This window comes from Maylandia zebra, linkage group LG6, assembly GCF_041146795.1.
Source record: "Maylandia zebra isolate NMK-2024a linkage group LG6, Mzebra_GT3a, whole genome shotgun sequence".
Classification (NCBI taxonomy): Eukaryota; Metazoa; Chordata; class Actinopteri; order Cichliformes; family Cichlidae; genus Maylandia; species Maylandia zebra.
The window spans coordinates 34,338,391-34,363,390 of NC_135172.1; the positions used below are offsets into that span (position 1 = coordinate 34,338,391).

General features: G+C 38.5%; 2 protein-coding genes across 3 annotated transcripts in view; both read right to left on the bottom strand.

Moving 5' to 3' along the window:
- LOC101480237 (uncharacterized) overlaps window positions 1-2,969 on the bottom strand; it is a 53,527-nt gene extending 50,558 nt beyond the window's left edge. Inside the window, 3 exon segments of the mRNA XM_014410459.4 lie at window positions 342-504; window positions 624-819; window positions 2,818-2,969. Coding sequence (XP_014265945.3) covers window positions 342-504; window positions 624-819; window positions 2,818-2,891 — 433 coding nt within the window. The 5' untranslated portion in view covers window positions 2,892-2,969.
- A 6,268-nt stretch (window positions 2,970-9,237) lies between these two features.
- On the bottom strand, window positions 9,238-24,886 carry dennd1c (DENN domain containing 1C). Of its 2 annotated transcripts, XM_004539080.4 has the most exons (23): window positions 23,995-24,886; window positions 23,507-23,571; window positions 22,864-22,907; window positions 22,295-22,344; window positions 22,082-22,201; window positions 21,892-21,961; window positions 21,392-21,472; window positions 21,232-21,297; window positions 19,516-19,569; window positions 19,278-19,388; window positions 17,505-17,605; window positions 17,357-17,402; window positions 17,141-17,242; window positions 15,615-15,740; window positions 15,307-15,408; window positions 14,916-15,006; window positions 14,781-14,821; window positions 14,648-14,698; window positions 14,484-14,531; window positions 14,289-14,396; window positions 13,126-13,208; window positions 10,389-10,614; window positions 9,238-10,314 (listed from the first exon to the last, which is right to left on the bottom strand). In XM_004539080.4, the coding sequence occupies exons 1-23, from the start codon at window positions 24,009-24,011 to the stop codon at window positions 9,310-9,312; spliced, it is 2,808 nt and encodes a 935-aa protein (XP_004539137.2). In that variant the 5' UTR covers window positions 24,012-24,886; the 3' UTR covers window positions 9,238-9,309. The 2 variants fall into 2 exon arrangements, with proteins under 2 accessions (XP_004539137.2, XP_004539138.2); XM_004539081.4 differs by lacking the exon at window positions 21,232-21,297.
- Window positions 24,887-25,000: the final 114 nt, after the last annotated feature.

Here is a 25,000-nt window from a genome sequence, read left to right on the forward strand (position 1 = left end):
CACATAATTACTGTAACAAGCAGTTTTTTGTCTCAAACTCAAAACTAAATTATTGTAGCAGCACCATGTTTCATTAAGTTTATTGAATGGCCCTGAAAAAATATTGAATCTGTATTAAATAAAATAAAGGTAGAACTATGGAAGCATGGAACACACAACACGGGAGCTCTAGTTTTCCATTCCAGCTTTATTCACCTCCATACATCAACTGAGCACATCGCACCCAAACACAACAAAAACCCCTCCTCTAAGCTTGGGTTTGAGTGGAGCCCTCTAGTGGGTCACCACAGAACTACCCTTGTGTGTGCTGTTTCTCAGTCATGAGGTAGCGGTAGACTCACCTTTGCTGTTTGGTGTATAAAGGGTCTTGTCTGTCTGAATGAAGATGTAACCAGACTGGAAGGAAACCATGACGACTTTCTCCAGGAGGCGGTCGGGGAACTGAGCCTGTAGGTACACGTACTGCTTCGCATTGGGATCTTTACTGAAGTCTCCTGCAGGGATCTGAAACCAGTATGAAAAGTCTATAAAGACTTGGATGGCATATTCAATGATAATTGAATATTTAATGAAATAGAAATAACAACAATATTATCATACAGTAAACAAATAATTCAACTTACCGTTACTTTCCCAAGCTGCTGAAAGTTATTTGCATTGTTGAGGGTCACGGATGTTGTTGCCAGCCTTTTAGTTTTGGTTGGATGGTTCATCACATTGATTTCAACCCTAACGTCTCCTCCAGTGCAGTCTTGACACTCCACAAAGATGTTTTCTGCAGTTCCCACCCGCAACAAGTTTGGGGCAGACATCACTTGCCTGCAGAGTGGTGGTAACATAGAAAGATGTTAATGATATTAGTCTCTGTGTAGATAAACACATGCTGTTACTGACTAAAGAATAAATTATTTATTTATTATGTTATATGTTCATTTTAGACACTATGAAAAACATGTTAATAATTGCTGAAATAATTATTTTTAATTATTTAAAACAATTAAGTTTTCAATTTTTATTCACGTATTTATTGTATAATAATAAATGACCGCGACCGTGGCTCAGGGGGTTGGGAATCGCATCTGTAACCGGAAGGTCGCCGGTTCGATCACTGGTCTCTCTGTCCTGGTCGTTGTGTCCTTGGGCAAGACACTTTATCCTACCGCCTGCTGGTGTTGGCCAGAGGGGCCGATGGCGCGATATGGCAGCCTCGCTTCTGTCAGTCTGCCCCAGGGCAGCTGTGGCTACAACTGTAGCTGCCTCCACCAGTGTGTGAGAGTGAATGAATAGTGGTATTGTAAAGCGCTTTGGGTGCCTTGAAAAGCGCTATATAAATCCAATCCATTATTATTATTATAAAGGTTTTATGACTGAAGACTATAACAAAAAAGTATTTACCAGCTGTTTTCCTATGGGACCCTTAAAATTATTTTAAAAATAGCTCACATTTTTAAATGCTTTATATGTAAATGTTGCATTGCAGCCTGATGTCTGACAATGTTGTTGCGTCTGTCTTTCTTATCCTCCCTAGCTGGTGTCTGATCTTCTTTTCTGTGCCTCTTTGCTGACTTTATGAACGCCCAATTAGGATAACTGCATGTTTTGAGTGCTTCCTTTACACTGGTCACTGTGAGCGACCATCTTTGAACAGAGGCGGTGGTTTACGACACCAACTGCCTGCCATCTATAATCCAATTTTGAATACCCTCCCAGACGCCTTAACGCCCACTCACATCCTGGGCCATCTGACCTCAGGAAATCGCATGAGAGGGTGGGGCCAGGTTTCACAATGAGCTCACCCGAAACCCTGGCTGATTGTGACCCACACCCTGTTTTCACACCTTGGCTCATGTGATTAGGTAGAGGATCATCAGGGGTCTTTTTGTCCCTCTTTGGGGGGGAAACTCCAACTGGCTTTAAATGTGGGACTCTCCGCCATTTGACCTTAGAACTGAAGAAGCTTCTCGGATGAGAGGCGAAACATCTTCAAGCAACTTAAAGAAGTCCAGATGCTTTTCTTTCCAAGCTCCTTAGACTATGATGACCTGGATGACTGGTCTGTGATGACCTTCACAGACAATTTAATTTAATTTAATTTAATTTAATTTAATTTAATTTAATTTAATTTAATTTAATTTAATTTAATTTAATTTAATTTAATGCATGAATTAACCCTTTCACTCATAGTGGTCACTACAGTGGACAGCTATTCAAAGGCTGTTTTCTTGTATTTCTGTCAGTGTTGATGGTATACTTCCATATAAACCAGTACATTGGATACTGATGTGTCAGTCCATACCGTGTCACCCACTGGTTGTTTAAAGTTACTGTATGGCTGTATGGCGTGTTTCATTGTAATTATTGTTATTTAACTTTGTCTTGCATGAATTATGATAGCCTTGATCAGGATTTTTTCTTAAGCATGAATTATGACAACCTCAATCAGGATTTTTTTCTTAAGATGAATTATTCTAATTCATCTTTAGGCATGAAAAGATGAATAAAAATAATTAAGAAAAAGTCCTGATTGAGGTTGTCATAATTCATGCATGAAATGATTAATCATAATATTGGATTGCACCCAAAACACTTTACAATGCCACTATTTATTCACAAACTGGTAGAAGCAAGCTACAGTTGTAGCCACAGCTGCCCTGAGGGTGCCATATCACTCCATCGGCCCCTCTAGCCAACAGGAACACAAAGACCAGGACAGAGAAAGCAGGGGGATCAAACCGGAGCTTCCCAATCCCCTGAACCACGGTCGCCCCTTAATTCAACCTTACTGGGAATGTGTAAAAGTACAGCAGGTCTACTTACAATGAGGCTCCATCAGCCACAGAAGTGAGAGAAGCAAAGGCCAGAGAGGCCAGCAGCAGCAGAGTCCTCCTCATTATCCCGACCCTTTTCTGCTGCTAAAGTAAACCGTGGCCGTGCGGCATCCTTCTTTTATTCACTAACCTCCCTCCTAGTGCACTCCCACAAAATGTCTATTCATCCTCTTTCCAATCACACGTACACACAATTTCCCAGCAGCAGGTTGGGAAACAGTTTAGACCTGATTATCTCTTCTCTAAAGAAACAAGTAAACACTGGAAAATCAATAAAGGTTTACATGTTTAAATTATGTCTTACCATGCAGTTTAGTAATTAGTTCACAGGATCCAATAAATATTCTTTTCTTTTCTTTTTTCTAAAATCTCATATTATTGCTCATATTATTGTTTTGCCTCTTTTGAACCCAAATATTCACCAGTATGTAAAAATAATCACACAAGTGGTCTGATCAAAACGTGTTGAGTAACTTTACAGGACATATTTGGCTGGGCTTCATGGATTTATTTTTTTTTACAGTAACAATCTGACATATTTAATATAGTGGATATGATATCCTCTATTTTAGGATTTCACTGACAGGGAAAGAAAAGAAAGCAAAATATATCCCGCCTTTACCCTCAGAACAAATGTAATTCTCTGTGCCACATTAACCATTAAAAGAAGGGCAGAGCATCGTTAATGACCCTCCACAGTGCTTATCATTTAAAGGTGGTGGCATTTATATAATGGTCAGTTGATGCTGTGGGGTTCAAAGTATGCTAAAAACAAACAAAAAAGGAAAAAAATAACTTAATACCAATATATATCCAAAAGCAGCCTGGATTTAGCAGGGGTTTTTTGGTTTTCATTCTCTTAAATTCATGTGTAAATTCTGACCATAAGCACATTTTTCCATATTTTTTATTTTTTGCATTTCTATTCATCCATCCATTATTTTTCCCTTATCCAGTTATATGTGTCCTCCAGTCTGAAGTATGCCGTTTACACTAATAGTTCAAGTTCAAGTTCAAAGTTTATTCGCCACATGCAGTGGAATGAACCCGCATATTGTGATATGCAATTGAACATAATGAAATAGAGCACATTTTACATACAAACATGTTGGACTCCTTACAGTTTGCCTGAAGGGCAAAGAGGGGAGTGAAGTATACTCCTGCTGCTCTATTAAATCTGTTATGTATTGCACACAGACTCCTACCTAATTTTAATGTGTGTGTGTGTTTTTTTTTTTAGCAAAGTGTGTTGGCTCACTGCATTTTTTTTTAAACAGAAACAAAAGAGTCTTGGCTAATGAAACTAAGGGCTGTGTGTGGTCACCACTTTTGTTTGATTTATGGTCTAACAGCAGCCGGATCAATCAGATATCAATATTTTCAATAATCAATAATTTTCATTTTACTTTTTCATAAGATTTAATTCAGGCTATTTATCTGGCATAATGTGTCTTTGTTTTGCACACCAGGACTTCTGGTAATCAGAGTTTCGTTTGTTCAGTAATAACGAAAGTAGGCCACAGGGTAGATTGTGCACAGACAAACAGCAGCTTTGTAAACTCACACAAGGACTTTTCTATTTAATTATTAAGCCTAACCCTCTATACATCAACTGAGTGATTATTTGTATTTGTCAAAGCAAATAAACCAAATATTACCTACTTTTGGTTGTAAGCTTAGTGACTTGTGCTAAAAAAAAAAACAAAGCAAAAAATATAGGATAGGAATATATAGGAGATAGGAAAATATAGAGGCAAGGCAAGGCAAGTTTATTTATATAGCACAATTCAACAACAAGGTGATTCAAAGTGCTTTACAGAGACATTAAAAAACAAAAACAATAAAAAGCATGATTTAAAATTGATTAAAAAAACAGTAGATAAAATCAGTAGTTAAAATATAAGTTTTGAAATTTAAGCTTAAAAGTGTGGATTTGGAGCTTTATTCAAATGCAGCTGAGAATAGGTGAGTCTTCAACCTGGATTCAAATAAACTGAGTGTTTCAGCTGATCTGAGGCTTTCTGGGAGTTTGTTCCAGATATAAGGAGCATAAAAGCTGAATGCAGCTTCTCCGTGTCTGGTTCTGACTCTGGGAACTGATAAAAGACCGGATCCAGATGACCTGAGGGATCTGGAAGGTTCATACTGGGTCAGGAGGTCACTGATGTATTTTGGTCCTAAACCATTCAGAGCTTTATAGACCAGCATCAGAACTTTAAAGTCTATCCTCTGACGGACAGGCAGCCAGTGTAAAGACCTCAGAGCTGGACTGATGTGGTCCACTTTTTTGGTCTTAGTGAGGACTCGAGCAGCAGAGTTCTGAATGAGCTGTAGATGTCTGACTGATTTTTTAGGTAGACCTGTAAAGATGCTGTTACAGTAGCCAAGCCTACTAAAGATGAATGCATGGACTAGTTTTTCCAGGTTCTGTTGAGGTCCTGAGGGGAAAAAAGCAAAAAAAAGGGGGAGTGTGTTTCTGATTGGTGCAGAGAGGACATGTGACCAGGCTCATTTGAATACGACAGGTGAGTGGGGCAGAATACTTTCAGTATGCTTCGAACACGTCGACATCTGTCTCTCAGACTATGAGCATTCTCGGTTTCCGGGAGCGTGTTACTTTGAACAGGGTGCCACTACAACGTTGATCGTCTCACCTGGATACCCATTAACCGGCAGGTAAATACCAAATTTCATCCTTGGCCTATGAACGCAGCTGTAACCCCAACGGTCTGAGCTTCCTCGTGAGGCTGCACGCGCTCCTTCATTCCTTTGGCTGTAAGCGGTTTCACCTGTCACAGTTCAGAGCAACAGCGGGCTCACCTGAGCCGGAAGGACACCGGTTAAACAGGTGTTTCGGGATCTGTGACATACCGCCCTGGGCAGAGACATACGCCAGCCCGTGGCAATGTTAAACTTTGGTGGGTGTGTCAGTGTCTGTTGGTCTAAGTGGTTTATGGGGAGCAGACTTTTTACACTTTGCAGACTGAGGTTTAAGATTGGGAGTTGTTCGGCATCTCCTGTCTATACATATATGGACATTTATGGTGAGTTCGGGACATTTTCTTAACTACCTTTTCAGTGTGTAATGCTTAATCTTCCACGGATTTTTTTTTAGAATAGTTTTTTGTAGCCTAGTGTCCCAGTCTGGTATGATTAAGGATTTTCTATGAGGGCCATAGATCCAATTACAGCAAAGTCCATACACTGGATTTGCTCATTGATGCTTTAAAAGTGCGAGTGAGAACTAGGTTAGGCCCAATTTGACCTATTTTTATATTCCGAATAATAGGTTTATTATCACGTAACAAAACCAAAGAAGGCAAATATTCCTCACATTTGAGAACCTGGAAACAATGAAAGCGCAATAAAAAATTCAGTTCCTGTTGTTAATATTGGCCACTACTAACACAGTATTGTTAGTAGAATAGCACTCTAAATTAATAAGCTGGTTGCACAGTATTCTGGGAAGAAAAAGCAAATCTAAATTGCTTCCCTTTCTGCTAACTTTCAGTGGCTGAGGTCCTTGTTTGCATAGTGGTAATAATACACTCCCAAGGAATGTAGTGGAAGTCAGTACAATGGCATTCCTGTAACATGAAGTTTGCGGGGGGGGGTTGGCTTGTAAACCACACATTTTGGTGTGTGTCTGTATGTCATAATTATACCTCAAGTTGATCAAGTAGTTTTGTATTAGACTAAATTGGTTAAACAGCAATGCTTTAGTGTATGTTTTTTTTTCTTGATTAGTTTATTAGTATTTCAAAATCATGCGATTCTTGCCATGAAAATATAATCGCAAACATGAGCTCATCCAACACTTTGTGATAAGCTCTTTCTTTTGGTATTCCAAGTGGTTATGGAATGAAAGAGGAAGATTTCCTTGAAAGGTATGTGCCTGTCATGTCACACAGGTTTTCTGGCTGCGGTGTTTTAAATTGAAGTAAATTTGAGACTAAGTATCTCTCTCTTTCCTCCCACAATCTAAAGACATGCAGTTAGGTTCACTGATGATTTTACATTGCCTGTAAGTGTGAATGTGAGTGTGGATGATTTTGTCTTCTTGTGTTAGCCCTGCGACAGATTAGTGACCTGTCCAGGGTGTACTCTGCCTCTCACCCTATGGTAGCTGGGATAGGCTCCAGCACTCCAGCTACCTTGAATTGGATTCAGGCATTCAGCAGGTTGGATGGATGTGCTGCAGCTTGGGATTTTTTTGTAAACAGTTTAAACCCTTCTTACAATTTGTTTTTCAGGCAAATAATGACTTGTGATCACAAACTCGTAAATACAAAGTGTTAAACATGACAGTCTCTTCTATTTTACATATATGTTTTAAATGTATCTGATCTGCCACAACAGTAAAAGTCCTGATGTGTAAAGTGGAACAATAATGTCTTTGCAGTGTGGGGCACAGCTGGGAAGGCCTTGGGTCCTGGCACTTATGTAAATGTTATGTTTACTTATAGCATCCACCAAAGCATTGGCACAGATCAAGCACTCTCCAATGTCCTGGTGCACAGGACACATGACCCAAAAGACACAGTATTAAGGAGGTGTCTTTAATGTTACGGCTGAATGATATATATATATAATTTTTTAATGCTCCACAGTTACATGGTGCAAATGTAAGAACAGATCCTGCAGACTTGAATGATCCTTTCTACTCTACTGGGAGGTGAGCTCATTTTAAACACTCTCAACTTATTTTTCAACTGACCCAATATGCGGTTTTCCTCTCAGCTGATCATTAATCATACAGTCTAAATTAACATTTTCACTTTTGTTTGTTTCTGGTTAAAGAAACAAAAAACAAACAAAAAAAAACTGTTGTGCATCCCCACTAGGGTGCCTGAATTCAGTAACTGAGGTAACTGCCCTCCAGTGCGCAAATGTGAAACACTTGTTGGAACAACTGACCCTTAGAGGTTGTAACAACTTCTTTCATGTTGATGTTATAAATTACGTATTGATGACTTTAAAAGTTTGTGATTTCTCTCCTCAGCATGGCCACGGAGGTGTCGATCTCACCCATGGTGCCAGTGTTTGTCTCCACCGTGCTGTCCCTGCTCAGCTTGACTACGCTGTTGCTACTTTGCGTCATTAGGAAAAAAAGAAGCATGGAGGGAACATACAAGCCCAGTGCGGTGGAGAAGAAACAGTCAAGGTCAGCGGGTTGTGAAAAACCTGGCTTGCCCCTACCATTGCCCAAAGAAGAACGTCTGATATGAGTCCTCACATACTTTGTCACTTTGTAAGGCTATGAACTTATAACTGATAGCTTCCTGTGATCCTGTGCTTAGAGATCATCATGTTTTGCAGCAGCAGTTTGTAAGTAAACTAAACACTATTTGTGCTGCAGCTTCTAATAGCCAGTGACAACAAAAGACTGATCAGACCTCTAAATTTATTCTATCATTTGTTTCACTGCACGAAGAGAAGAGAGAGGTTTGTGCATTGCAATGTAAACAAGTCACTCCCTTTTATTCCACCACATGAGCAAGGAACATGAGTTAAACAACACTTTGTATTTGTACGCAGGTTAGTATTTTTTCTGTGCGGCCTGTTCTGTGTATTTATATATAAAAATGTATATTTTTACACGTTTTTTGCATTTATAAGAAATATTGATTTAAAAGATTGACTGTGATGCACTTTCATATAACTTAGGAAAAGCTCAACTTAATCTAAAACAAATCAAAATGCATGTTTCACAAGGTGTTATGTAAATAAACTGCAATGTGCACACCAAGTATTCCTGCTTGTTGCCCATCGTCTTGGAGCGTTGAAGCAGTTTTTAAAGTATTTATTTTATTCAAGTTCAGGTTATTCAGATCGTAAGTGAAATGGTCGCAAAATGTAAATACCCAGAATGCGTCAGTTTTTATTAAAGAATCTGATGGATAGCATGCCTTTTCCACACAAATCCCAGCAGGCAACAGGAAAAACATTTTTCATGCATTTTTCTTACTTTCTTATTTATTTCAGCCATGCTGTCTTAATTCTAAGTAATTAACCATTTCACCAAGTATAAAATATACAAGCAATAAAATGTGTTTACATACTAAGAAAACAGCCAGTTTGTAAGAGTGTGGCAGTATTGTTTTTGTTATTGTAGAGAGACGGCCTTTAAAAAGTCCAAAACTACTTAAAATGGGAACATTGTTCTTTTTTTCATTACTTTGTGTTTGTATACACTGCAGCTTGTTATATTCATAAATACTAATGCACAAAATGTTCATCTGAAACTTATCCCCAAGTGCAACATTCACCCTCATTTGAGTAACATTTGCTACAATTTACAGAGGTCAGCCTTTAAATAACACTACATTGTTGACTTTTATTTCATAATTTATATTTTCAGTAAAACCAAATGGGCTTGGGATTAAGAGTAACGGAGAGGCAGGGGAAATGCAGAGAGAAACCAAATGTATCAATTTAATTGGATTTTAAGTAACAAAAACTAGAATGTAACCAGCATTGTTTAAGCTTCAAATCTCTTCTTCAGTTCTGACACTTTGACTGGAGGTCGTTCTTCCTCTTCAGCTTCCTCCGTGCGGTTGTTTGTTTCTGATGTATTTGAGTCACATGGCATTTGTGCATTCTCCCTGTTTCTGAACACAGTGCAAGGTTTCCCAGGTTCAGTGAAGGCCTTAACCCTGGACTTTACCTGGAAGCTTTGGGTGGATCCTTGAGACTGAAAGCGTGCTGCAGCAGATAGCACTTTAGGAGGAGAGGGGGTCTGCTTCACCTCTTGCTCCAGTTTTTCTGTAGCTACTTCAATCTTTTTTTCTTGAACTGATGTAGGGTTAGGGTCAACAGCAGGAATCTGAGGCCCAGGAGAGACTGTAGTATCTGGAACGGCCTCCTTCCCTTGATTTTGCTCTTCTTCAACAGAGTTGGGATGTTTAGGATTTGGGTTTATAAGTTTGCTTAAAGATCCTCTTACCACCTCATTTTTCTCCAGTTGGCTCTCTTTTTCTTCTTCTCTTGCTTTTGGACTTTCATGTGTTTCTCTTTCCATCTCAGGTTCTGCAATTACCTCCTCTGTCTGATTTTGCTCATCCTCTTTGTTTTCTTTTAAGCCTTCATCGCTCTTGGCACATATTTCATTAACCGGGTCCTCCCATAAACTTACACCCTCTCCCGGATCTTGTTTCTCTATATTTTCCTCTAACTTTACTTCCTTAAACTTATTTTGATCATCAGTTTCCTCTGCTTGATTCCCATTTATTGCTCCTGTCACTTCTTCCTGTTTTTCTCCGTCCTGCCTCTGTCCATTTTTTGGCTCTTCTGTTTTGTTTTCTGACTGCATATTCATATTCTCCAACCCTTCCTCCTCTGGTACACTAGTGTCCATGCATGGCCAGTCAGTGTCTGCTGTCAGGTCTGATAACTCCTCTGTTGTTTCCAGATTCCAGCTGTGCAAGCTGCCACTGCCACTGATGGACAGAGACAAGCTCTCTTGGCTTGGATTGGTTGGAACACGCTGGAAAACACAGACAGATCAGAAATTGCATTCACTTGTGTGTGTGTTAGGGACACGTGTACCCGTTTTCTTACCCGTGTGATAAAGTCATGGCTGTCTGGCCCAAACAGATCCAGGCTGCGGGTGCCGTACAGCAGGCCACGGTCATGGGAGCTACGAGAGCTCAGTGTATCAAAGATCTCCCCAAGAAGATCCATCTCTTCTTCATCACACAGCAGTGCATCTTCCTCCTCCTCATCTTCTTCTTCTTCATCCTTCTGGAGCTCAGAGTCAGGCTCAATCCTGGACCCAGACATAGCTCTGAAATGATAGCAACAAACAAAACGGTATGAACAAAAATTCTCCACTGTAAAGATACAGTATATTATCCAAATGATAATTAGTGCCCGATGCTCTTCTAACATATTCTTGGAGTTCTACACAGTTTTCTTTCCACATGCTGTTTGATAAACTCTTCTCCGCAGTTTATTATTTAGGTCTTCAGAGAGTTGCTTAGATATGAAGGCTTGGTTTTGACTATGTGAATTGATGGATTGTCCATAAACCACATGTCTTTCTAAACCCTTCCTAACCTGTAAAATTGAATGTTAAACTTAGAGTTTTACAAACATCTAAAATGTAATTAAAACATACAATTCACATCAAAACACATGTGTGGATTGTAAAAGTCTGAATGTTAATGTAATAATATTTAGTTATTTATACACTTGTTTTTACTTGCAGAGTACAGCTTTAAGGACTTGATATTTCCATTTAGGGCTGGGCGATATGGCCTAAAATCCATATCACGGTATAATTTGAAGCATGTGTGGTAACGATATATATCGCGATATATTCTTTTCTTCTGTATAACGTATTTTACACACTATAAGGTTCACTTAAAATCCTTTAATTTTCTCAAAAATCAACAGTGTGCCTTATGTCAGAATTCTGGTTGTGCTTACTGACCGTGAACTGATTTTATGTAGTACACGGCGCGCAGAAATCTGTCAAAAACGTTTTAGTACGACTTTGGTAAGCTATGAAGGTGCACCGCTTGATGGATTGTTGGAGTATTACGGCTACCGTAGTCAGGAGCCTCGCGGAGTAATCTGGGCCCTACACTGCGGCATCACTGAGAGTTAAAAACTGTCTATATTCTTTCATCTTAAATCAAATGATCAGCTGCTGCTTTACCAGGTGTAACAATTAAGTTTAACATCCAGGCATCCATGAAAACAGAATGTATTAAATTTAACGGAGTTAGAAGTTAGCAGGACATTAGCTCGCTAGCTCCGACCTAAACATGATATGACATGTTCTGACTGAGAGATTTCTGGAGAAATTCAAACGTACAGCTCTGCTATCACTTCCAACATAAATGAAGACAGAAAACTAAACAGCAGTGATGTTTGTAGGTTTACTGAAGTCGGACTAGCTGGTATGTATGGTGGTATGGATGTGCTACGTGATCGCTAGCAAAACAGCTATGTTAGCATAACATTAGCACAGTGAAGCTGACGGATGGCCGCTAATGTTTTTCCACTCGATAAAAGTTAACGTGAGGGTTTCTGATGGTTAGGGACAAATGCAATTGCATGGCAGGATGATATAAACGGACCAAACTTCAGTCAGGAGAACAATTGAGATAATCCATGCACAATACGAGGTTAGTCATTAATATACTGCAACAACATTGGAATAGAGCAGCTGCGAGAGAATTCAGCAGTAATGAATCAATGGTAGGGAAGTGGAGGAAGCACAGTTTTTGGCTTTCCCCATATTCCAAAAGTGCTTTGTCTCTTTGCTATTACTGCCGCCAGGCATAATTTGCAGATGATGTTGTTTGCAGCGGCTGCAATGCTTTTGACCAAAACAGGCGCAGCTTGATGACACTATCAACATGCGCTATCGCGGTAGAGCGATATAGTCAAAATCTCTATCGTTGGCCAAATTTATATCATTTCTACCATATACCATTTATACCGCCCACCCCTATTTCCATTTTATTTATTTAAAGTCAAAAAATTGGCAAAAGGGAAGGAGTCTGAATCCTGTTTGATCTGGTTTTATCCGTTTTTGTTTTAAACCCTAATCTGAAAAGCAGTTGGTGAATGGTACATTCACTCTATTACTTTGTGTTCCTGTCATGTTCTCCTTAAACCTCTCACTGTCTCAGTGGTGTCCAAAAATGGTGTGTGTTTCATAAATAACTGGGAAACATTCTGGAGAAATCCTGGTCTTGTGTGGAGAACTCCATCCCATCCGTCTCTCCTAGACTTTTCAAAAGTAGACTGGGAGGCAGAGCTTTCAGCTATCCCTCTTCTACAGAACCAGCTCCCAGTTTGGAGACAGCACACAGATTATTTATTAGGCTGCTGGGGGACATCCTGTGATACACTGAGCGTTTCTTTTTTACTCACTTTTTTTTTTTAAATTACTCCTTTATAAACAGGACTACTGTATTTAATCATTGGTAATTATTGCACTCTGTCTTTTTCTCTCATAGTGTTTCTTTTATGCTGCCCCTACCTGACTTCCTGGGAGGTTTCTTCCTGTTAAAAGGGAGTTTTTCTTTCCCACTATTGCCATTTGGCAAGGAGCTGTGTGTTTGCTGGGGTTTCTTATTAATATTGTAGATTCTTTACCTTACAATATAAAGTGCCAAGAGACAACTGTTGTTGTGAATTTGCACTACATAAATTGAACTGAACAAGTACAGCTACATTTAGTACAGCTAGGCAGTTAATACAATGCTGGCTTAAGCTGTAACAGCCTCAGTGTATTCTAAAACACTCTGTAGATGAGTGAATATATTTCATCACAGCTTACCCATCCCATGTATCTTCACTGTCTTTCATGATGTCCTTGTCTCTAGGAGTCTTAGATTTATGAGCAGGTCGACGGGGACGTGACTGACATGATGGAACAACAAAGCAAAGGTTTGGTAATACAATTTTTCCACAAGAAAACCATTCAGATGTTATAAGAATAATATAAAACAATACAGAAGCAAATGAGGTCACAGGGTTATATTTATATTATATCTTGACTGGCCACTTTATTAGGTTCACCTTGCTAGTACTGGGTTAGACTCCTTTTTGCTTTCATAACTTCAACAAGGTTGTGTAAACATTCCTCAGAGAATTTGGTCTGTATTGACATGATAATATCCTGCAGTTACTGCAGATCTGTTGGCTGCACACAAGTGCTGGAAATCCATCTCACTACATCCCTGAGATCCTCTATTGGATTGAGATCTGGTGACTGTGCAGGCAATTTTAGCCTGAACTGTTGAAAAAAGGCAGGATGGATCCATGCTTCATGGTGTTTATGCGCAATTCTGACCTTACCATCCAAATGTTGCAGTAGAAATGAAGACTCATCAGATTAGTCAAGGCCTTTCCAATCATCTCTTTCCTAATTTTGGTGAGTCTGTAAATTGTAGCCTCAGTTTCCTGTTCTTAACTGACAGGAATAATACCGTGTGGTCATGTTCTGCTGTAAGATTTTTTTTTTTAATCTGCTTTAATGTTTAATGTATTGTTATTTCAGACATGCTTTTCTGCATACCTTGGGTGTAATAAAAGGTTATTTGAATAATGGCTGCCCTCCTCTCAGCTTTAAGCAATGTGGCGATGTGACAACAACAAGCAATTTTTACGTGGAGCATTGTGACTCTCTAAATATTTTCTCTTTGTCAGACCATTAAAACTGGACAGACAGCTGTGTGGTTTCTGAAACACTGGGGTGCCCATCTGACACCAATCTACGCCATCTATAAAGCCACTTAAACCATCTTCCTCTTCTATTCTCATCCTGGGTTTAAACTTCAGCTGGTCATCTTGATCACTTTTACATGCCTAAATGCAATGAGGTGTACCTAATAAAGCCAGTGAGTGTAGATATCTAGATTTTAAAAGAGTGATTTTTTTTTTTTTTTTTTTTCCTCCAGATGTGGGTTTGGTGCATGAGATTAAATTGTGGTATCTCACCCTCCCGAAGTGCTGTGTGATTGGTAGGCGGTTCTGCAGGCAGTCAGATTGGGCACGGCGGTGTGATACCGATCCACCTCTCTGAAGGGTGTGCTCTTCATCATTAACCTACATCAAACACAAAACAAAAGTTTATTAAAAACACAGTATAATTTTTATCCATCAAAGCATTTGCCCACATGAACATGCGCTCACCTTATGTATCAGCAGGTTTTTCAGACCTGACTTGGCAAGAACTTTGGCCTAGAAGAGATAAGCAGATAAACAGATTAGTAGCAGACCTACAGCAGCGCAACATAATCATAGTATTAGTTCAGAATAATAATTAAAAAAAAAAAACACCTCAACACTGTACTCACTCTCATGTTTGCTTTGGACTTCATGTTGAGGATGAGAGCACCTCCTCCTTTCTGTCAAAAGTACAAATGCAAGAATTTTTGCCAAGATGATGCCAAATGCATTAGTGTTTCTTTGAAGATTAAGTGAACTTACCTTTAAATTACCAACTAACTGTTGATAGGATTTACCTCTTCCTACATAAAGAAATAATTTCATAAGCAAGCAATGAAAAAAATGGACATACACATACACATGCACAACCACACAGGTAAAGATACAGATACACACCTGCTGTGGATTCACACTTTATAATCTCCTCCTCAAAGAGATCATCTGGTTCATTTTTATTATTCAGAATATCCAGACGAGCATCGATGAACTGAAAAAACGAACAAATATACAGCATCAATAAAACAGCTCACTCATTTATAGTGACATGAAGATGCTTGGCCTGACTTCACGCCAAATTCAAAATCTTTTTTGTTAATTATGTAAAAAATAATGATTATTATTATTTTTAAAAAATAGTAATCTGTTTAGCATAACACAATCTATCAAATTACACATCTCTATCAATGGCTGTTATACAATCACCTCGAACATTTTCTAAATCTCTGTCCAACCACTGCTCAGCTACTATTACAATTGCATTAAGTGTACAGCAGAGGGCAGTGTTTACCTGTTTGAAGCACTGCAAATGAACAGCACTCTGAAGAAACTGCTTCATACTCGGAGATTTGTGATCTGAAAACAGGTTTTCGCAGAAACATATTTCTCCTTCCTGCAATAAGCAACACATAGAGACGGCCATGAACAACAAAAGAAGAATTACTCCTAAAAATAAATACTGATATAACAGATGTGCAGAGCTGCAGAATACTTAGAGAATTTAAATTAAACATGTTGGGAAATGTGGAAATAAAAGTGCCTAAATTGATTTTCTAAATACATATATAAATACCGATATGTATTTCATGTATGACAGACCTCATTAGGCTGCAGTGCATCCCTGTAGCCTCCAAAGAGCAGAGCCTGAGCCTTCAGGAAGGCCTGAGAAACACCACATCCAGGTGACACCGCTTGGCGCTTCAAACACATCTTCAATCCGGACATCTGGACACATACAGCATCTGTATTTATATCTGTAATATGTTTATTAATATATATGCGCTCAGGGGCTTAAAAACTATTTGAGCAACTCGACAATCTTGCATGGTGTAAATTTTGTTCTTTTAGCACAGTTTCTGGGCCCAGTATGTCCCTGCTCAGAGATAAAACTTTGTGATTTTCCAGTACCCAAGGCAGTCTAAAAAGCACTGATTGGTCCAACTGTAATGTATACTGTGAATTAAATGTATTTAAACCATAACTAGTAAACTATGTTTATTAGTGGTCTTATTTGTCTCATGTTCTTCACATGTAAACACTATTTCAAATGTGTTAAGAGGACTCTTGTTTCCTTTTTATAGGTTTTGAGCCTAGTTTTCATCATAACACCTGTCCCCTAAGTAGCATCATTATATTCTATTGTCATTTTTACCACTAAAAGGGAGGTGAAATCAAGAGAATATGCTGGGGAATTGTCCAAACCTGCCCGTCCTTACTTTAGTACATAACGTGAGTTAGTTCGCTTAAGAAATGTTTAAAATAGTTGGATGGGATATCAAACGTGTGCAATTATATCTATCTCTCGCTGTGCTTTGATACCAGTTTCCCATAAAAAAATTGACAGTGATGTTTCCTGCTTTATTCGCTTGCTTATTACAGTTCACCATTGTGAACAGTGTTGTCGGCCACTGAGTCCCCCCCAAAAAATATAACCGCTGACATGAAAGCCTAATTTCTGCTATTCAGTACTGAAGAAATTTCAACTTACAAAATTATGCTAAATTGTAAAATGCTTAGCTATGTCCCTAATGAAACCTCGGTAACTTTGTGAAAAACATAAAAGTTTCTGTTTTTCACTTTTTCAGATTTTAGTATAGAAATTTCAGTTTTTAAGATTACAGCTTAAAACAAAAATGTCTGGGCAATAAGCTACCAGAACTTTTAATGTGATTTTATTTCTTTCACTTTAAGTCTGAAGAGTCGTGCTGACAGATTTCCTTTTTTTTCTTCATCGTGGAAAAACAAAGTTAAATATGTAATTGACACTGACAGAAAGGGGAGTTTCATTGATCTAGCTCGCTTAAGATCAAAGTAGGCTATATGCGGTCCACCATGTAAAATGAGTTTGACACCCCTGAAATAGTCCAGTGTTTGATTTCAGCCAGGATGCTGCCTGATTGTCAGATTTTGTAGCAGGCAAATCAAGTTTACCAGACAGTCATCTAAGCTATTCTCACATGGGTCCAGTTGAAGATTATGAATGTTGAAGATCAAAGTAGCGTGTAGGGCTGCAGTGAATGGGCGAAAATAGTTAGTGAAATCACACTTTCCTGCTTAAAATAAAAAAGTGTGGAAACAAAAGAAGCAGCTTATGCATCATCACACAAACTAAGACTATTTATTACCACATCTGAAGGTATCCTTTTATGGTCATCAAAAGGGGTTTCCAGGGTGTTAGTATCCACATTCAGAATAACAACTTCCTCCAACCCACGACTCCTCACCCTCTGTCAGACAGACAGTAACAGATTAGGCTTCAATATCTCAAGACAAATCTGACAGATTTGGAGGATTTGAGTTTAGCAGTGGCTTTATATTGAAGTATAAGGTCAGCAGTTTACCTCAGATAGACTGCTGTGGACTCCTATCAGGTAAGGCATGGGTGCACTGTGACCATTAAAAAACATATCAATTAAACAGCTGTGGGCAGGAAGGCAGATTTGTAGATAGATAGGTAGGCAGTTAAACACGTAAACAGACAAATCTCACCAGCAGTAGTCCAGTAAGTGCGGTGGCAGGACAGGTATGAAGATGTGTTGCCAGTACATGGGGTATAGCACAGCACTGAGTGCATGCACACAGGATGTCAGCTAAACGCACAAAATGGAGAAAAGCTTTAGCACACAAATCTTCCTGTGTGGTTTGACACATGCCAAAAATAGTGGTCAAGGTATGACTACAAAACTATAGATTCAAACATGTTCTAGCTGCTCTACGTCTGACTTCCAGTTACATGGATTCAGCAGATACTAGTGTTGCTACTGACTTTAATGGCAGCTGACCAAACATAGTTGTACAATCATAAAGGGAAAGCACAGCCCCTCTCCATCCTAAGCTTTAACATATCAGAACATTAAACATAACCTGATGAACATCAACAAGCAACATGACCTGCCATTATTTATTTACAACAAACTAAGCTTAAACGTAGAAGCATTGTGTGAAAAACTACGTATGTTGTTAAATTAAGGGTTAAGTAGCCTGCAGATGTTGCTTCATCATCAACAAAATCAGAAGTTTGGGCAGTTTGTTGGAGTGGAGTATTTAAGTGTGTATTAATACAATGCCAAAAAACATAAGACATCATCAATGATCATAGTGAGGCAGCTATTACTGCCCATGAGCTTGGGGAGACTTATGTGGCCATTTCCAAACAATTTGACATCCATTACTCAACAATGAGACACGAGAAATGAAAAATATTATTCACAAGTGGAAAACACTTAAGACAACTCCCAGTCTTCCCGTGAGTTAAAGAAAATTTACTCCATGATAAGACGATGCTACAATCCCAACAACTGGTCTAAGACTTTACACGCCTCAGGTAACATGTTATGTTAAGTTCATGGCAGAACAATTTGAAGTATGGCTTGTTTGGAAGGGTTGCCAGGACAATGCCTCGCCTCTGTAAAAAGAACATGACGGCATGAGTGCAAAACTGCACCTAAACAAATCACAAGACTTCTGAAACAATGTCCTTTGGACAGAGTAGACATAACTGGAGATGTTTGGCCACAACACTGCATACCAACCCAAACACAAACACATTATAGCAACTATCAAGCACAGAGATAAAATTGATGATTAGAGCTTTTTTGCAGCTGCAGGGCATGGGAACTTTGCAGTCACTGAGAGGACAAAATTAGCCAAAACTGGGTTATGGAACCGAACAACAGTACATGCGCAGTATAATGGATAAAAAATAAAAGAGTGAAGGTGTTGTCATGGCCCAATCAAACTCCAGCACAAATTTTAATTAACTGAAGCAATGTTGTATAGAAGTCTGGGCCAAAACTCCTCCACAATCATGTGAGAGACTGACAAAGTCATACATAAAATAATTCCTTCAAGTTATTGCTGACAAAAGTGGTTAAACAATCTCTTGAATCACTGAGTATAGTTCGTTTTTCACACACGCTGCTTCTGCATTTTGGCATTTAATATCCTCTTGAGATCCGACCTACTCATCATGTCCTCTGTAGTGGACAAAAACAGTTCAACTGAAAGATACTTTTGTTTCCTCGGTTCTCTGGAGGATATGGCATGTGTTTTTGTTCGTCTGAGCTGGTAATTATATCATTTTAAGACCTGATAAGGCCTAGTTACTTTTCATTATGCTTGATGTGTGAAAATTAATTCATGTTAGTCATGTACCAAATGTGATGGATGGGTTAGGGGGATGGGAGTTCTCTTTTATACCACAAAGTTGATGTAAATACATTTAAAGTAAAGCAATGGATAAAAGAGAATTGTGTAATTTACAGTGCTGAGTTTGCTGGCAAAGATGAGGATGCGTCTCTCAAACAGCATACTGGCATACAGCTGAAGCAGGTTCCCCACGTCTACTGCCACAATCAACTCGGTCAAGTTCCTCTGGTGTATAAAACAAGAAACAGATAGAAATATTAGCTTGAAGTGGGGAAAGGCGTGTTCACATAATCCATCACTGCTTGTTGAAATTTAAAATTTAGCCTTAAATTTTTAACCTAACCATGCTTACGTTTTCAGGTATGGAAGGGAGACTTCTGGGGTCTGGAGCGATGAAGTATGGAACCTGCCAAAACATATGAAATAAAACATTGCTCATACTTTATCAACACTATCAGTAATCCTTGAGATAATATCTCTGAAATTTTTGGGAAGTGTTTTTGCATTTAGCAACACGGTTTAGTATGCTGATTAGTGTCTTCCACATCATATATGCACACATCAAAGGTTATAGACATATAATTTAGTATTTCATTCCAAAATTCCCTCTACAGCAATCAATTACACATGCACACACAGTTATGTGAGCTAAAAAATAATCACTGACTGTATATAAAAGATGGATGTAGCTTCATGGTCTTAAAAATGAAGCCAGTGGGGGGAGGGTGGGGGCAGCGGACAATGGCACATCTGGCTGCAAAATGAAATCATTTATGTAGGATTCTTTTTGAAAGTCATTCTGTTACTTACTCAATGCATGACCTCAGAGAACATGTTTCTAATAGGTTTGTGGCCACAATCACCAGTTTCACATCATCTTTAATAGTTTTAGGTTTAGTTGCATTTTGTATTTGTCAGGAACTTTGCACAAACTTACTGACCTCACATGCCATTACCATATTTAGTTACTACCTATGTTCCACTTGCAGTCCCTAGGCAAGTAAACAATATTTAACAGGCTATAAGATACAAGTATATGTCTGAGATGCACGATACAAGCAATATAATCAAGTATACACAGCAAGCCTTAAAACTCTCCTCCCCCAACCCAACCACCCATAAAGCAGGCACATACAGCACTGATTAAGCATATAAATGCAAATACATATCTGAGGCTGATACAAAGCATCATAATCAAATATAAATCCTAAAGTCACCTAGGAATCCAATATAATAATAAAAATAATCAGCATATGGTTTGGCATTTGGCTAGTATTTGACAAGACACTATTTTACAAGCGTGGAGATTCTCATAGGGTGTTGTTGAAAAACTAGGACACTGATGAAAAATGATTAGCCTGAAGTTTCACAACAGAAGTCAACAAACCAATGGTTTGTTGGTTTGCGACAGCACGGTGTTTTTGTCCATCCTTTATATACAGCCTCTGACTCAACTCAAATCTCAACTCTTGAAATCCTTCATGAGATTTAAACTTAATTTTGTTGCTCTTTAAGATTAGCATTTTTCTGCAAAAGCAATGTATTTAAATTGACTTAACTCAACTAACATTTAGAACTACATAAAAAAATGCTACTAATGTAACACCTGCTTTTTCCATTGTAATCATAAGAGTTTCCCCATCAACCAGGACTGAAACTTTCTAAATATATTCTCCATTGCAAATGCAAAGGAATTGCACAAGGTGAGTAAATGTGTTTTTCAGGTAACCAATTTATTTTGGAATGAAACTCAAAAAAGCACAAACATTCATAAAATAAAACCTGTTACAGCTTTCGGCCACACAGAGGCATTTCTTATAAGACAAAACAGTTGTTGGGGTCAGTAACATAATGGCATGTTTATGGCTTTTGGATTAATAAACAAATTGTTCCAAAGGCTATAAGGAATGCCAGATATTAGTGCATGTTGTGCATGCTTTGGTTTAAACACAAGGTTTTAGTCTGCAGCTGTAGCCACCAAGCACAGACAACTGTAGTTTTCCAGCAGGAGTTAGTCTGTATCTACAAAGCTGTGATTCCAGACCACATGAACTCCTGTGGGACTCACCCCCTTTTGTCTCTCTGAGTGTCCAACAGGATGGGACACTTCTGTGCTGACCAAAACCTGCTCTCCCTCAGAAAAAAACAACAACACACTAACCACTGACAGAAAACAGCAGTATAGTTTTGTGTGACTCCAAGTTCTTGTTGGCTAATTAGAGACTTACCATCTGCAGGGTGACGGATCCAGCAGCCAGTGGAAGGGGCTGGTTGTAGAGTGATGCCAAAAGAACTTTCATTTCACTGGTCTGTTGAAGAGATGAAGTGGTCATGTTAAGCATACTGAAATAGATGCTACATGGACACAGATGGACGAAGCCTCTTGCTTGGAAATGTGAAGCTAATGTAGAACTGCTTTAAACCTGCATTCTTTTATTTGATACAGAATTATTCAAGAATCCTGTGAGAGTCGAATACAATACAGCAAGTATATTTGCTACGTGTAACTATGTTGTAGTTGACAAGTTACTACCATAAGAGTATTCACTGTCCTTGGTTTCTCAGTCAAATCCTTGTGTAGGAAAATGGAAATGGACAAAACGCTCAGCTATTAGTCTCAATATACGATCTTACAAACCAACAAATGCTTTGTCCATCTTTTATTAACAGTTTAACTGCGGTTAAGAGACAAGTGGGAGAAGATAAATATTACACATGAGAATCTTACCTGCCCTTTTGAGAGATAGTCAGCCAAGTTGTTGAGTAGTTTGTAAAACACTTCAAACCATGGAAGATAGCTGTAATAACATTGATAAAAATAACACAACCACAACACTTTTTAACAACGGTATCCTGAAAATGAAAGTAATGCAAATAGAATTGGTGTTAAAATATTTTTAACACATGTTGAAATGTACCTTAGAATGCAAAGGCAGGTATGTGTGCTGTTGGTGAGACGGCAAAAGCCAAAGCGTTGACATCCCTCAAGGTCAGTTAGAACAAAAGTAAAGTGCTGCACAGCCACCCCATCTCTCACTCTGAGTAGACAAATGTAGAGAGAAGACAACATATGAAACACAAATGATACAGAAATGCAGTCTGAAGTAAACCAACAAGTTTATTCTACTCACCTTTGTATATCATACGGGAAGCAGAACCTGGGCAATGTTTGACAGGACTCCTAGAAAGTGGGAAACAATTTTGAAACAGGACAAATAATCTAGATGCATACTGTGATCTCTGTCAGGGTGCATAGCAGAAAGTAATCTAACTACAGCTTGGCCACACAAGTGGAGCACTTTAATTCATTAAATTTCAATTTGGAAGTGCTTTTGTTGTTGTAAAGATTTTAAAAAAAAAATTGTGGGGCATGAACCTTTTTTGTGCTTGTTTTCAGGCCTGAGTGGGGGAGGGGGGCATGCCATCGAAGTTTAGAGGACCAGTAAGTTAACAAGCACATACAATGTTATGTTATGATATGATTTTAAGGTGTTCCCCTATTGTAGATGAGAATGTCAGTAAGCTGATGTTTCAGGAATTTAACTGAAACAAGAAGTAAAGCTTCATATTGAACAACTTAAAACACTGGTTCTCACTTTGTGTAAAAAAAAAACCCACAAACAAAACAAAGGCTATTTTTTTTTATTTAAAGCATAAATATTATTACGTTTGTTCACAAGGGCAGGAAAACACAAGCTACCTCATCATTGAAGTCTTCTGGAAACTGAAACAGCAGTCCAGGATCTGTAACATTAAAATAAGTGAGTGGACAAATACTAATGCTAATTCTACATTTAAAATGTATTTAGAAGTTATTTTGTAGCAGCCTTTTAAAAGTTTAGAAAATAACTATGATGAAAATAAAGAAAATAATGAGGTAAAAGTAGTGGCAAATGATTCCAAATGTATAAATATAATGCTTTTTAAACATTATTTAGCATTTAAGGTCTTCTGCACATGCTCAGCTGCTCAGTCAGAGGGATCACTACACCATCTTTCTATGTAGTTCATGTTTGACTACACAGGCTGTGTGGGTTTTTTTGATCACATGACAGGAAGCATGAACAATTCTCAGTGCAAGCAGAAACACCTTTATAAAGACTAGCGGTGACGTTTTAATGATTTTATAATACATAAATAAAAAACATCATCTTTTATTTTTGAAGCCAAGTGCTTGAAATTCAAATCGGTGCTGTGTGTCATGTAGGAAAATGACAAAAGGTAGGTTTATACAGTTACAGAAAATAATGGAAGAGCAATTTTAATCAACTTGTCCAGTGCTGACAAATCACTCTGCGTAGCTAAGTTGCTCTGCAACAGATGATAAACCACAGAGGCCTCACCTTTGTCTCTGGCTACAGGGCAAGTTGCTTCAAAGAACCAGTAGAAGGTTCGCTCAGGGTTTTGTCTGACAGGAAAGAGATTTAAGAGCAATGACACAAATTTATTCTTAAAACCCATTAACCACCAAATATAGTCATATACATGTTGAGACAGTGCTTCGAATTGACACCACGTCTAGCATAAATTTTCTCAAAACGAAGAAGATTCTGAGCATAAACAAAAATAAACCAGGTGTAATGTTGAGAACAAATCAACAGCCAAGTAATACAAACGAGTCATATGTGTGAACGAAAGAGGAACTTTTCTCTTTGCTGTGAACAAGAACAAATGTACCGTGAAGCATATGGCAACAGATAGAAGGCGACAGAACTGCTACAGGAAACTTCCTGTGCAGTTGCGAGAGGAAGTAATAGAAACCGCAAGAACAGACTGACGGGCATACTGATGGTGATGGAAGTCGACACACAAAAATGACATAATTACTTACTTCAGTCTGGAGCCCATACTGTCCAAATGCGACTGTGTCCATGTGTGGCATCCAAGAGGAGAGAGGTCTTCAGCAGGTGTACTAGTTGACAACCATACCTCTGATGTAACAGTGACAGAGACTGCAACAGTAACAGCAGCCTGCTCAATCAGCACTGGAATGACAGAACACTTCCTGATCTATGTCAGTATGTGTGGTTTTCGTGTGTGAATGACGTCTGCTATAAGACCACCTATCAAAATTCAGGCCATTTATAGACACTTGGCTTAAAATTCCTTTATCTTTTAATGTTTTTTGTTCTTCATGCATTTTAAATGCAAATTTGACTTTTAACAAAAACCACATATTCACATTAGCAGCTGCAAAAGTAAAGAACTTACAAAAAACTTTGGGAAATTTGCATATTTAAGTTTTTAAAATGGATAAGTCTTTACTTTAACATTAGAACAGTTGCCAGGAACCTGTTGATAAATCACTCTGTATTAAACCTTTCCCCGAGTGCCAACGTAATGGCAGCCTTTACTGAGGAACTGAAAGGTGCTGGTTTCACTTTAGTATAAATCATATAGCCGACATAGAAAGCTAAATATGTTTCTTGATACTGCTCACATAAGCAGGAATTAGAACTGAACACCATAACAAAATACTGAAGTAGTGAGGCGACAATAACACATGCACATCCTGCTCAGACAAGAACCACACTCACAAATGTCATACTGCCTCCTTGTGTTGCTGCAGCCACACTGCCTAAATCTGTTGTAGGGCTCCATTTTGATTTACTTCCTGTGACATCGAGGCTGAAAGTTAAAATCAAGTTCTTTCTCTTCCAGACTGAAGTATTATTTTAATAATAGTGTATCAGAGTGAACTTGTGTGAATGTGTGTGTGTGTGAATGGGTGGATGACTGGGTGTGTAAAGCGCTTTGGGGTCCTTAGGGACTATGTAAAGCGCTATACAAATACAGGCCATTTACCAACTTCAAATGTGAGAGAAAAAAGTAAATAC